The sequence below is a fragment of the Maniola jurtina genome, chromosome 12 (assembly GCF_905333055.1).
Source record: "Maniola jurtina chromosome 12, ilManJurt1.1, whole genome shotgun sequence".
Taxonomy (NCBI): domain Eukaryota; kingdom Metazoa; phylum Arthropoda; class Insecta; order Lepidoptera; family Nymphalidae; genus Maniola; species Maniola jurtina.
Genome location: NC_060040.1, coordinates 10,635,700 through 10,651,013, shown reverse-complemented (window position 1 = coordinate 10,651,013; position 15,314 = coordinate 10,635,700). Strand labels below are relative to the sequence as shown.

The 15,314-nt window shown below is 35.8% G+C and overlaps 1 protein-coding gene across 9 annotated transcripts in view; it reads right to left on the bottom strand.

Annotated features, from left to right (window-relative positions):
- Positions 1 to 15,314, bottom strand: part of LOC123870451 (monocarboxylate transporter 4) — a 54,324-nt gene that overhangs the window by 32,029 nt on the left and 6,981 nt on the right. For 8 of the 9 annotated variants that reach the window (XR_006797083.1, XM_045913769.1, XM_045913773.1 and 5 more), the window contains exon 2: positions 4,581 to 4,863. Coding sequence is in view for 8 of the 9 variants with exons in the window: in XM_045913769.1 (XP_045769725.1) it covers positions 4,581 to 4,863 (283 nt within the window). In the remaining variant the exon portion in view is untranslated. Of the gene's footprint in view, positions 1 to 4,580; positions 4,864 to 14,456; positions 14,562 to 15,314 lie in introns of those variants that run through there. The other variant, XM_045913776.1, reaches the window with a different exon arrangement.

The window sequence follows — 15,314 nt, the reverse complement described above, 5'->3', positions numbered from 1 at the left end:
TTGCGAAGGGCAGTTAGTAAATAATTGATAGCCCTACAACCACCATCAACCTTGTCCTAAAACCTAAATATCCAACTTGTCAGAGAACGACTACCTATGTACTTAAATACATAAATAACATTTGAATACTTGCTATCCAGTTCAAGGAGTTTTTGTATTAAATCTGTGCATTTTCCTTTATTTACGTTCATATTAAATACCAATAAACTAACCTTAAATGTCAATATTACAAAACGCGATGTTTTCTTATAGTTAGTATGCACGCTTATATTGTTAGCTTTGAATTAAAATACGGCCCGTTTTTAACAAAGAAAAACACTCGCAATGATTAAACTAATTTATCAGACTATAAGCGGTGAGAATACTGAACACTATGACACTATGTACGAGATAAAAGCTGTTCCTGCATCCTCTTGCCTTTGTACAAACACGATATTTTGCTAAGTTTTATTTACCTAGGTACTGTATTTTTCTATTGTATAAATATGCCTAGCTATTATTTTTAGGCTAAGTTCTAATTTTATTTTAAGAACGTGTGATATTAAATTCAGCATTTGATTTTCAAACATCATAAAGCTTGATTGGAGCTTCGCATCATTGAAATGCGACGTCTCATCTTCAGCTCTTATGTCGCCCTTAATTCGCGCTTCTAGCGAGAACTGATTGCATATCGGCAATTTTTCTTTGACACAAAGTTCAAGTTGTCATCGAACTCTTTTTGTTTCACGGCAGCTTGCACGTGTTTTGGCTATACCTACCTACGCGTACTTAAGTCTGTGCTTAAGTTACAAATATTGTAATTTTTTCTTCGGGCAGAGAGTATATATTTTTATTACTCGTAGGTAATTACTAAAAATTAGTAGATAATACTACATCTTACTACAAACTTAATATTATAAATGTGTTAAACTTTGGATTTTTGTTACTCGTTCATGCTTAAATGGCAGAATCGATTTGGTTAAAATTCGAAATGGAGATAGCTTATACCCTGAATCAACACATAGGCTGCATTTTAATCCAGAAAATCATAGAGTTCCCACGGGATTTTTAAAAACCTAAATACACGAGGACGAAGTTGTCGCAGGCATCTAGTATTGACGGAAAACTTTGATATAGGTACCCAGAGCCAAGAACCCAGTAAAAGATTAGGACATTATTGAACCATTTAACATACGAGTTAGAAGGTAAACTGTATGGAAAAATCTGATATTCTTGTACAGCAAAAGGCGCCATTTAAAAATTTGAATGCGTTGCAAATTGCGTGAAAATTACAATGGCGGCTATGAAAATAAATGAATGGCGCTCAGATTACATAAGTAACAAGAACTATAAATGGCGTAATAAGTACGATTCTAGGAAGTTTTAATTAGTAATGGACATATTTAATTTAAATGGTCTATCTAGTATATATCTAGAATATCTCTAGTAGTAGGTACCTAGTAGTAGTAGGTCTACTATAGTAATGCATCGTTAAAAATATAAGCTGAATATTTTAATATGTTAAAAGTATGTTTAAATTTAAACGTCGTATCTTATAAACGTAAAGAATTGAGTATAGAGTAGTCAGTAGAGTGGTTTCCTTTACACATCATTATCATAATCCGCCCATCGCTGGCTCACTACTGAGAACAATTTTCAAAGTTGCATACCTCAAATTCTTCTAAAAAACACAAAAAGTCAAATTACTCGAAAATGGTTGACATTTGCCTAGGGGTCATAAGGGGTCATTTGGTTGCAAATTACTTCGCCCACACCCCCTTAACGGATTGCCGACATATTACCAGTAACCCTGTATAATAAACATTATCTAAACAGGAAAGGCTGTCAAACTTTCAGATACCTACTGCGACTTGTGCCTGGTATTTACTAAATAACTTTAAGTATAATAAAATCTGTTTTCTTTTCTTTTTTAACACATATTTATTTACATGACTTAAAAACTGAAGTCAAATAAAAAAGTAACATCTACACAAGAAAACACGGACACACTTGGCCGGTTTTTTTTTAATGGCGGCCATTTCGTAATTGTTATTATTTTTTGTTATAACGGCAATAGAAATACGCATTCTATCAAAACTTCAACTCTTTAGGTACGTTTCACGAGATACAAGCCTGCTGACAGACAGACGGACGGACGGGTGGGAAAGTTAGTACTTCCCGTTGGCACTCTTCTGGTACGGAACCCTAGAGATGACGGTTTGTTTAAATTGAATTCTGGAGCATCCGTCGGGCCAGTTACTTAAAAAAATTAGCCAAGCCTTTGATTATTCAAAAAAAAAATATATGTATTATAAAAATTGATTGGACTATAGAGTATATAGACACATAATGTAGGGCCCCTGTATCTGTATTATGAAAATTGGTTGGACTATAGAGTACACATAATATAGTTACTAATTATTATATATCTATGCACATAATCCCGATATAATCAGAGTCAGACCTACACTTCTGAGATAAAGTACTTGATTGCGATCAATGATTACATTTCAAATGAGGTCAATAACAATTTTAAACAGATAAATTGGAGTACTAACTGACTATCGCTATGCGAGTGACAAAAACATTTCACAATACTTCAATGAGCGGCGTAGATACAATAATTCTTTCGATAAAATTATTATCAGCGATAGATAATATTTTAATTGCTTTAATTCTATCTACTTTAAAGTAAAAGAAATACTTATGCCTGCCTTTTAATATTTTAATTCTTATCATTTTGTAATTTGTTTAACTCTGAAGTGAATCAAGAGCCTGTTTCCATTAATTTCGATACAGCATTCCAGCATTTCCAGCTCATCAATCGAATCTCGCGCTCGCGCTTGATTTATGCGGGAAAATGTGACAGCATTTTGATTCCACTGCAGCGCTGGAATGAACTATATTTAAATTACTGGACTGAAAATGATTTAAACCTATTATTATTTTAATAGCGTTATTTGTACCTAAGCTATGTTATATCTATCTATATTAACGATGTTTGGCGTAATAAGTAGCAAATAATAGGATATCTGATTGGTGATTTCTCTTAACCGAAACAAATTTCAAGAATTGAATATATTATTTGGACATAACTACTTCAGGGTTTTATTTCAAGATAAGAAATCAACAAGATTACATGGATAGCTCGGCTCCTCGCCGCAAAGACCTTTTATCGCGAAATTTCTCTGATAATACAAGTTTTATATTGTTTGTGGGATTAGTTTATACAAATGTTATCTGCTTAGAGCAAACTTTTGAGATTAATTTACTATTGTTATCATACTTTATAAGATAACATACTAAGGGCCGATTTAACCAACAAAAAGTAAGCCTTAATGAAGATTGGATTTGATATTTTGGCAGGTTTTCATGAGAAACTTTCAGCTTTTATAAAATAACGAAGGTCTGCCCCTCGCTGGCTCTTAATCCATTACAAAATCCCGTTAAAATCTATTAGAACATAGATGTAAGCATGAAAGCAACATCTATAAGATCTATCGAATAAAAGTATTCTATAAGAATAATTTCGTTATTCACGCAAGCTAAAATCAAAACAACACGTACCAACAAACACAGTAAAGATAAAGATAAATAAATAAGCGTAAATAAAACCGGTTAAATTACTATGAAATTCTAAGAAACTACAAGGTAGAAACTCTTAACTTTACTATACATAATGTACCTAATACCTATATTCATTATGCATTAATAGGTATTAGTATCAACAAAGGCATTTTATGCAGATGGGTGACTATGACTGCTGAGTACTGACTACAGTCGTATATGAAAACGTGACTTGAATTGATAGGAAATAGACAACACCGGAATCAATTGACGGAACATGGATGGAACGCTGGAAACGATGAAATGTCCATTGAATTACAGTAACTACTGCGTATAACTACTCCTATGCCTATAGTTTGCGACAGGTCACCCCGCACACCCGCACAGCCTCCGTGCTAACCCGGTGCGGGATCCCCGCCTCATACCCCGATTGCTGTCTTCCTGTCGCGAACTATACCTACAATGATTGTATATCTATAACTGCCTAGTTGGTCTCATCAACATCTTATCAGCCTACGGATATCCACTGTAAAACATAGGCCTTTCCTAGTGAGCCACACCTTGTCCTAAGCCTTCCTCATCCAGCCGCTTCAAGCCACCCTCTTTGTGTCATCAGTCCATTCTGTTGTCCATCAGTACCACAGTTCACGATAGTTAGAGAACTTCTAACAAAACGTCGAGGCTTCAACGGCTGCCAGTGCGCAGGCGTCAAATGTTTACCACATCCACGCATTTGACAAAGGTATTGTAATTTGTAGCCCTATTTGTCTTTGATTTTACATCACCATAGCCTAATATTTAACATATCGTCGATTCAGGATCAAACCGAGAGTTCCCTCACTCTAGTTCACTCTGACAGTACTCTTACTAATACGCGGTCTCCACTCTGGGACTTTCGACTTCACCGGCCATTTCGCCGCTACGACAAGCATGGCCTACCCATTGTGGCAATGGGCAGGCCCATTCAGCTTGCTGATGGATCAATAATAATAATTAATTAATCAATAATAATATAGTCAATTTCCAAAACTTACCCGCAGCAAGATACACCCCAGAAAGCAAACTTCCCACCCACGCCACCGTTCCTTTTCCTTCGCCAAAGTACGTGACCAGCTCCGGAAGGAATATTCCAAATGTGTACGCAATGCCGTCCACCACCAGGTTGCACATGAAGGAGGCGAAGACCACCACCCAACCGTAGCCACCGTCGGGCGGTGGTGGAAGCTCCCCATAGTCGTAAGCCTCGTCATCGTCAGCGTCGCCTGCTCCCTCGGCTGTTAGACGTGCTGCTTCTTCGCATGATGTCTCGCTTTCCGTCTGAAACAACGAAAGCTTACATTTACTTTATATGTTACCTTATTTCAATTGAATTCCCGAATATTTCAAATGTAAATGTTTTAATGTGCTTTTATGTGTTCCAAATTTCAATCGAGCACTGATTGTTTCGCCAGATATACCTTCGCTATTACCCTATTCAAATGCTCGCAGGCTACCAAAATTATTCATTTGCGAGTGAAGTTAGCAGGTTTCAAACCGTGCCTGTTAGAATAGGTTTGTAACTTGGTTATAATAATGAAGTTCATGTGAATGGTTCTATAGTATACATATGCGGCATTGTCAGGCGCGCATTCATTGATTAGTCTTCCATATCCACGAAGTTTATTGCCATACAGTTCTATTCGCTACGATACGATATTTGAAAAGATCTATAATATCTGATTGATCGAGAAAGAAGATGATTGTGAAAAATGTGCTTGCTTTGGAATTCCCATTGCACCCCTTCATTTTATGGCCCCACTTATTAAATAGATTGTCTCTACAAATCGGATCCTTTTGTGGTGGTTTTCTATTATCAAGGTGATACAAGATACGATAAAATATAATGTAATGTTTGACTTTATAATTTAAGATTACGACAAAATAAACACACCAGACAAGGAAGGCGATAATAAAATCAATCACGTACCAAGGATGAATTGTAGAGATTTTTCTGTTTACTACTTACTAGACTACCGCAAATATAATAACGTTCTAATTAACATTGCTTCTGAAGGTCCTAATATTCAGGATTGTAAATTAAAGCATCATTAACTAGGTAATACTAATAGGCTTCATTGCTATATAACTATGTAAATAATTACTGTTTAATATCTCAATCAAATCATTCCTTACGTATCAAGACTATACATACATACTTTGAAGTAATGATTTATTACGTGTTTTATACATTTACTTAAATGGTTTTATAGTCCGATTTAAACGCTTCATAAAGTAGAGTATCGCTTATCACATTGTTTATTCAAACAGATTTATTTAAACTGTGAATCACAAAATGTCTAATGCTGTCTTTAACTTGAGTTGGAGAGATTCCTTATGACTTCATTGGGAGTCATCTGTCCCTAACTTGCAATAGGTACGTAAATGAATTCATCGATCTATTAACCAAACATCAATCGTCATCATCATCCAATAGATCGCCACGCCACGGTCTTGCGCCACCTGAATCCAGCAACACCCTGCGACTCGTTTGATGCTGTTTTTCCACCTAGTTACGGATCTATCAACGCTGCGCTTTCCTTTCCAGTACGAGCTCATCCTTCCAGCACCTTGGGAAGGGAATCTAATGTCTAATGGTTTGTAGAACTAATTGCCCTGCCCTGCCCATTGCTACTTCAGCTTAGCTACCCGCTGAGCTATGCCGGTTACTGTAGTTCTCCTACGGACTTCATTATTTAGTTATCAGTTTTCAGACATCACTGGGTATCAGAGCCGAGAAGCGAGTTAAAAAATTATGTTATCAATATTATTAATCAACTAGCAAAAACTTTTTTAAGGCCTAGATGATTTTTAGGGTTCCTCCTCAACCTCAAAAGGAAAAACGGAGTCCTTATAGGATCACTTTGTTGTCTATCTGCCTGTCCGTCTGTCGTGTCTGTCGAGAAAACCTATAGTACTTCCCATTGACCTAGAATCATGAACAAATAATAATTATTGGATAGAATATTGGATAGAATCAGGCGTTACTTTGCGGAAGTTCATGTTTAGCAAGAAACAGTTAAAAATTATTTTGCTATAATCCGCCAACAGAATAAATCTGTATGGTCAAACATGCAGTTACAAGCTAAGCACCGCTTACCTCCCCAACCAAGCAATAAAGCCAAGTTCCCAAGCAAGCACTGCCACCACCATTCACATGCAACACCACACAAGACTTTTCCACTACTCTCGACGCACGTTTCGCCCCGACACCGGAGCATCCTCAGGAGATTTCGACTTTACAATGCTGTATTGTCAAGTCAAAAAGTAATAATTAGTATATTCAATTTCCAAAGTAAGGTAACTATACCAAGTGGGGTATCATATGAAAGGGCTTTACCTGTACAATTCTACAACAGATTTTTATTTATTTTTATGCACAGCAGTTTTTGATTTGTCGTGCAAAATGCCGGAAAAAATAACCGAGTACGGAATCCTCGGTGCGCGAGTCTGACACGCACTTGGCCGGTCCATCATCCGTCAGGTCGATTTTTTCGTATAAAATCGATTGCCAACTCATTCATCAAAATCGGCGCAGTAGTTTAGGCGCTACGGCGGAACAGACATAAATATAATACAAATCTACATACATACATATACATAGACTGCTAAAACATAACCCTTCCTTTTGGCTTTGCCGTAGTCGGGTAAAAAACTATGTTATCTATATATATTATCAATCGATTGGCAATAACAACTTTTTTATGGCCTAAATAATTTTTCCTATTCATATTATGTAACCGTTGTTAAGTTGATCTCGCGCTCCATCTTGTTGCCGGTCATTGTCAAAGCCAGGTTTTAACACTAGTCGTAAGGTCACGTTGGGCACGTGGTGTGAGATAATCGTGCTTTGTTTGTGTATTATAAACGTTACGTAGCCTACTTTAAAGTATTATCGCTGACAACTGAATAAAGCGTTGTGTTTCTGTTGTTTTGCTTATCGATTAAACGAATGAATAACATGCATAATATTGGATACAATCGAATGGATTATGGGTTTTATTCATTTGCTCTATACATGCAATTACATTTCCTCTCTAACATTATTCTTCCCGTTTATTTTTTTTAAATAAATTAATGCATACAAGCCACAAGGTATTACTGATAACAATTGTGTTATATATAGCTAGGTATGTATATACCTAGCTAGTCAGTGCGCGCAAAGCAAATCTCAGCTGGGCTTGTGTTTTTAATCCCTAGTCTATGATCTGCGCAAACCTTGTCGTAACTTCAAATTGGACTAATTGTTTTGCGATCACTATGCTGAGATGAAATACACGGAGTAGAATCATGGACCATCAAGCCGAGAGAAAGCCAAATGATAGACGCATTCGAGATGTGGTGCTGGAGACGCATGTCGAGGAATCCTTGGAGAGCCAGGCGCAGAAACTTGGATATACTGGCACAGCTAAGAGTAAAACCAGCCTCATGCGACGAGGGAGTGATAGTTTGGAAAAACTTATTGTGACGGACAGCACAGAGGGCAAAAGATCGACAGGCCGCTCACCAACCAGATGGGCAGATCAGGTCAGGGATTCCAAATGTAAATACACAATTGCAAGGCTAGCATCCGATAGAAGCGGATGGAAGCAATTAATCCGCACGAGGTTGTGAGAACACCAGGACCACGATCTTCAGAGATGATGGAACGACTAGAGATGAGACTATGACATTGTGTCCTTTAGTGTTTGGTCTTTTAATCATGGCCTTGGTAATTTTGGCATCTTTTGCCATCTTCAGTACGCGACAGGTCGTGATGGCAATCGGGGTATGAGGCGGGGGACGCCCCGCACACTCGCACGTCACCTGCGCTATCCCGCACCGGGTTAGTACGGGTCTAAACGTCGTAAAGTTTCTTGGACGCACATAATCATTTATCAGAGAAGCAATCTGAACAGATAACACCATAAAGCGTTGTTATCACGAAAGCAATCTGGATAGATAATACACCGTAAATATTTTTTTTATCATGATCAGGGCATGAAATCAAATTGATACCTCTTTCGATCCACCAACTACTAATGATGTACTCAATAGTCGTATATAATAAATTAATTTAATTTAATCAAAAAATGATTTCATTAAATTTCTAATTCAATATTTGGTTTTGGGTCAACGTTCTACATAAAATACCAAAATTTCAGGTTTGTAACTCATTTTGTCTACGAGCTAGAGACTTGTAACACGCGGACAGACAGACAAACAGCAGAGTGACATTAATAGGGCTCTGTTTTACCCTTTGATTACGGAACTCTAAAAACTAAGTTACCTTTCAAAGAGAAGAAGGATTGAGATGCTGCGACAAGTGAGAGTAAGCATATCAGCGAAGATTAATAAGCAATGCTGTACAATGCTTGACGAATTAACATCAGGTAAACAAAAGACGAGTGACGAAGATATTCGCACTTTTAGCAAAATAAACCAAAAGGATAAATCTACATACAAGAACAAAGGATTAAGATATAAATAATTCAGTACGTGAGATGTTATCACTATAATAGTGAATGATTTGAATGGCCTAGAATTAGGTAACTACTGTTTGTCCTTTTTAGTACAATGAATTGTAGTGAAACAACACGCACCTGGCTTATCAGTTCCGTGTTAGGCCGTACATGATGTTTGCACTAAGAATTTAAACTATATTATGAAAATATCCTTATTTTGTATGCGTTTGATAGTTACTGAATAGTCACTGTATTTGAGCTGTTAATTTTTCGAAATCAAATTAGTTATTCTAGTGGACCACGTCTGGTTTTTGAAGAAAATGAAACGCTCTATCAACAAAACTTTAGATCTTTTTGCAAATTTATTGTAGCTAGCTGTTAAAATTTATAGAAAGATAATATTATATACGGAGATAAAAAACGATAGCTATGCTACGAGTATGTAAATATAAATATATTCACTCTCAGTCTAATGGGACAATTTTACGTAAACAATAAACATGTTCCTGTCACCTTTATCTATGTCCAAACGATGTCCAAAACGACGCTAACTTTGGCAGTACATACTGTAAATACAGATTACTATACCAAAACATAATGACGGTGTCTACTCATTTAAGAATGACTCAGATCAAATGAGAGGAAAATTTTACACGAGGAAATATTCACAAGATCCACACTCTACATTAATGAATAATGACAACGTTGAAGCTATGATATATCAAAACAAATTATTTTTTTATATTTGAACGTCCAGTATTTGTTATAATATAATTAAGCATTCTTGGCTATTATACAACATTGATTTAATAAAAGACCCCATTAAAGATATAAAGCCTCATGAAATGAATGCCTGAGAAATGAGAAAAAATATATACCTATTAGAAGACAAAGCAGAAATAAGATAAAATTCACTTTATAACCTGGTAACGGACAAGAGAACTGACCAAAGATACGGCAAAAATAATCATGGTAATATAATAATTAATGCGTATCGACTAACGACCAATAAATCGTTGATAACCAAACTATTACAAATAGCTTTATCAAACTAATTCGCAATATAATAAAAGATGAAATACGTATGAGTATATTTACTAGTTAAGTCAAAGTGATCAAGTATTTACATATTATCAGAATATCTTTGAGAAATTCATAACTTGAAAATATCAAGTGCAACTCAGGTCCTTTAAAAATTATAAGAGAAGTCATTTTCCGGCGCAAAATTATGGATTTTTAACCTTGTTCTTATTCTTTGTTCGAAAGAAGCAACGGGTGTCGCTAATCATAAATGAGTGCCAATAAATAGATTACCCAAAAATACTTAGATTACATTTATCACTTTGTGGGGATCAATTCGAACAAGATAGCAGTTTACTGTCGAAAACCTATTTTAGTGGTTTGTAAAGAAGAAGCCTATAACCATCCAAAAAAAAATCATTATGGGTCCGTCCTACCTACTAAAATTATTTTTTTTTTTAATTTTCATTTATTATCTTAGTACATTATGATTTTTGTCCGCGCGGATTGAGGCTTTTAAAAATGCCGTGGGAGGTCTTTGATTTTTCGGGATAGAGAAAGTATAGTCTTGTCAGTCTCCAGGATCCATGCTATATCTCTAAATCAAGTAGATGATGCCCGCAACTTCGTCCTTTTTAAAAATCTTATGAGAATACACTTTGATTTTCTGGGACCAAAAGTAGCCTACGTCCTTCCGCGGGATACAAGCTATCTCTGTAGTCTCTACGTCAAAACGGATAGACCGTGAAAAGCTAGCAGACAGACAGATAGGCACACTTTCGCATTAGTAATATTAGTATTGATTTAGAGATATTAGACTTCTATATTAAGTACTAGAGGTGCCCGCGGCTTCGCTGCCTGTATTTCAGTTTTTTTAATCCTGTAGGAGGAACTCTATAATTTTCCGGGATAAAAGTAGCCTATGTCCTTCCCTGGGGTGTACCCCAAGTCTGTACCAAATTTTATTAAAATCGTTTCAGAGGTTGGGCCGTGAAAATGTAGCAGACAGACAGACAGACAAACAGATAGACAGACACTTTCGCATTTATAATATTAAGAATAGTATGGATAATGGTAAAAAAACACTTATTTTAGTTCTAGCCTAATGTCAATGTCAGAAATCAGAACATAACCTAGACTTTAGAGTTTAGATCATCTAACATGCTGTTGCATCTGTGCACTTGCAAGTTTTCCTGGTGACCTTAATATTGGTTTACAGTACACTAGCTGTCTAGTATCCTGCAAGTAGCATCACATCACATTATGCTCTGCATCATTTAATATGCGGAAACTCGATACCAACATAGAATATACAAAGTATAATATTTTTAACACGTGTTTATTTACTAAGTGCTTAAGTAAGTGAAAATTAAAACAGTATCAATTGCTATACCAGGAATCATATTATGCATAATATCACAATTCACAATGCCTGCCACACAACATAATATATTTATAACTAATGCCTCCTACTCAAAATGAAAAGGTTTTGAAAGGATGAATAAAAGAAGTAAGTAACTACTGCAAGATAAAAATATGGTAAAAATTGTAATCAGCAGTACATTATTGTAAAGCTGTAGGATTTAATATACGACCGAAGTAATACCTAACTGGTCAGTCACAGTAGTTACTGAATTGAGAAGGTATTTTTTGGCATTTTTAACCCCCGACCAAAAAAGAGGGGTGTTATAAGTTTGACGTGTGTATCTGTGTATCGGTCTGTGGCATCATAGCTCCTAAACTAATGAACCGATTTAATTTAGTTTTTTTTGTTTGAAAGGTGGCTTGATCGAGAGTGTTCTTAGCTATAATCCAAGAAAATCGGTTCAGCCGTTTGAAAGAACCTACCTTGAACATCAAGCATAAAATGTTTGACAGTTTTAGAATTCTCATGAAATAAAGAAGTAAGTATGGAAAACGTTCAAAGAACGTTCCGCCATTCATTCAAGTAAGCCGGAAAAGTTGCCTAAGGAAGCTGCTACAGTGACCTTTGCTTGGAACGTTTGAATTTTTCATAGCATGTAGTCACATAGAAACGTTGATGTATGGAATTCTTCAGCAATAAAATGACTTCTGGTATAATAACAATTACTGCTTTGAAATGTTTGTTTTACAATTGAGATTTAATAAATAATGAAGGTTTAATTTTTTTAGTCATACTTCATACGTAAGTAGGTATATGTACCACAACATGACGAGGTAAATATTGAAATAAACGAACAAAGAGCAGAAGTTAAATGAACCCTTTGGCATTGGTTCTTCATACTAACGCAAACATTAAAATACTTTGTACTTTAAAATTTACAGAAAACAAAGAAATAAAAGTTTTCACATATTTCAGACCAAAAGTATTTTGACCTTAACTTATTTCGCATTATAAACAAACAGATATCAAAGGCGTAAAAATTTCTTAAACTTCTCCGTCAATTTAAAATTTTGTTTGTTATGTCTTTGTTAACGTTTAAACTACTGTGAGTGATTTCCATTATAAGAATAGATTGTTTCGGCTATACTCACGTATTTAGTCGATGTAAACCTATACAAAGTCTCCGATAACCAGGTCGAAGGGTTGCCAACGTAACATACATTATAAAATAAAATAAAAAAGCCCGACTAGTTTTGAACCCATCTGGGGTCCTTTTTCATAGGGAGTTAGGGATTCAGCTCGCTAGAAAAAGGACCCCCGAAACTATTCTCTAACCATCGACTAAGTATGGGAGTATAGCGGTAACAATCTATACTTATAAAGGAAAGTCTCCTTGGTATAATCATGGCAATATTATATTAGTGCTTTTCCAGCACTTGGAGGCGAGCGGCGAATACTTTGGCTTGTAGATTAAGAATTTTACTCCCGTGCGTTTAGCTAAAATAGACGCGTTCCTGGAATGAACATAAATAGTTTTATACTTTATGGTTTATAAGTAGTTTATCTATCCGCGTGCATGTCCTTGACCGGGAGATACGCTACCAGCGTAGTAACTCTGATGTACCTTCATTGTAATTGTACCTATTAGCTATTGATCTTGCATCCGTTTGTGATGCAACAATGATTAACAGCATCATAGTTCTAGCACCGGACGTTTTATGGGTTGGTCGTAACCTACGATTCTATATTACTTTATTCAATCATTTGCATTGTGTATTACTCCGACATTCAGCACTGCAGATTTTTATTATTAAAAATCAATAAATCATTATTCTTAGGTACTATTTTAGCCATAGTGTCAAACTTTTTCTTAATTTAACTAATCTAGCGTTTAATTTCTCCCGCCGGAGCAAAGGCATCCCTGAGATTTTATTTGCGCCGCGTCGTAACATTCTAATTTATGATTGATCTGATTAATTAAATATACTAAACTTCATTTGGTATAAAACTTCAGATCTTAATTTATATAACATACGCTCACTAATAATGGATCCCCAATGAAAAAAACATTTTATGAAATTCGGGATCTTTTAAAAGCTAAATACACGCGGATGCGGATTTAAAGAAAAAAAAAATAGCGAGCAAACGAACAAGCATGGTCACCTGATATTAAGTGATTACCACCGCCCATGAAATTTACAGCACCAAAGCGCGGGAAAATATAACTATTTTCGCAAATAACGAAGCAGTTGTTACGTTCTTTACTTTAAGGAAATGTAAAGAGTAAAATAAAGATTTTTTCATTTTCATTTTTCATCCTATTTTATTTAAAGTAAAACAGAATTAAATAGGTCTGTTTTAATTCTGTGATGACTCCATCAGATCTCCCATAGTGAGGCCTCACGTTTTCTCGAAATGTTCACACTTCAGGCACGTGATGTAGATTGGCATTGATTGATTACGCCCTGCGCATCTCGATCACAAAACTTCCTTCCATGCTTCCAGCGAATATACCTACCTCCTTGGGATGTCAGCAATTATTTAACGGAAAATGGCTCTTAGTGAGTTACCTACTACCATTTACCTAATACTCCTGACCCAGAAACCTCAAAATGCTTTTAAAGGACTAGTTATTGGTAATTACACTAACTAATGGTTCACTGGAAGTCCTACTTAATCTTGGAAACCCAAATGTAAACGCTTGAGGTTGTATACTAATTGGGTATGTTTTAGAACTGAATTACACTCTTACTACACCTAAATCCTTCAATTTGTGTGAATTTGCCAAATAAAATAAGACCAATTTGACGTAGTCCAACAACGGTCGAAACAATCCGTCAATAGGTAGGTACCTAATGAATTAAAAGATGTACTATGAACTATCCCATGAATTACAAACATTTTTTTGAAATATTTAAATCTTATGAAGCCAGCTGATAACTCAATCTAGTCTACGGAAAATTTCCAAAAAAAATGAATGCGAATTTTTAGCCCGAACTGATGCGTGTCCGATTAAGCGGTTAAATGAGTGGAAGAGTTCTTACATTCTGTGCCATTGCAGATACAGCTACTAAGCACAACACCACTAAAAAGTGTCTGAGCACAAAACACACTTCACTCACTTCAGCTGCAAATCAACTAAGAACGATATCACTTACTCAAGACCTATATAGAATAATTTGATAAATTATATCATAATCGAAGTGTATTGATAAAATAGACTTTATCACTACTGCATTATACAATACAAAATTCAAAGATAAAAAATGGCTTTTTATTTATTTAAAGTGCACCGCTCAGAAGCGGATCACATACTACGAGTCAGCATAAGGTTGTAATACTTAGTAGGTTTAAGATAACAACTTCATAATATTATATTTTTACTATATTAAATAACTCGAGGTTTCAATAGATAATAACTAATAAGTCATTAACTGTTCGATTAGCGACACAGTTTTAACTTGGTTAACGACGTTTGTCTTAGCAAAAGTTCGTTAGGCCGATTTACACCGGAACTGGAAAGAATTTTTAGATAGTGTGTGAACTATTCCGAAGTTAAGATTCTACTTAGAGTAATTCAATCGCATAACGCCCTGCCATTTACGCTCCCACAGGTGAGGAAAACTGCTTGCGTAGCGTCAACGCCAGCGATACGCGTAGGGCTGGACTCCACATACCAATTTGACCAAACTGTCACTAAAGTAAACGAACATTTTTTGGATTTTTCTTTCACAGTTCATTGCGATATTCTAGCTCGGAAATGAAATATTATTTCATACACCCAAAACATGATGTCCAAAATTATGTACGGACTACGGAACTCTAAAAGAGCGAAACCCGACTCGCACTTGACCAGTTTTTTCAAGAAGCAAGCATGCCGCGGCTGGCTCGGCCGGCCTCTT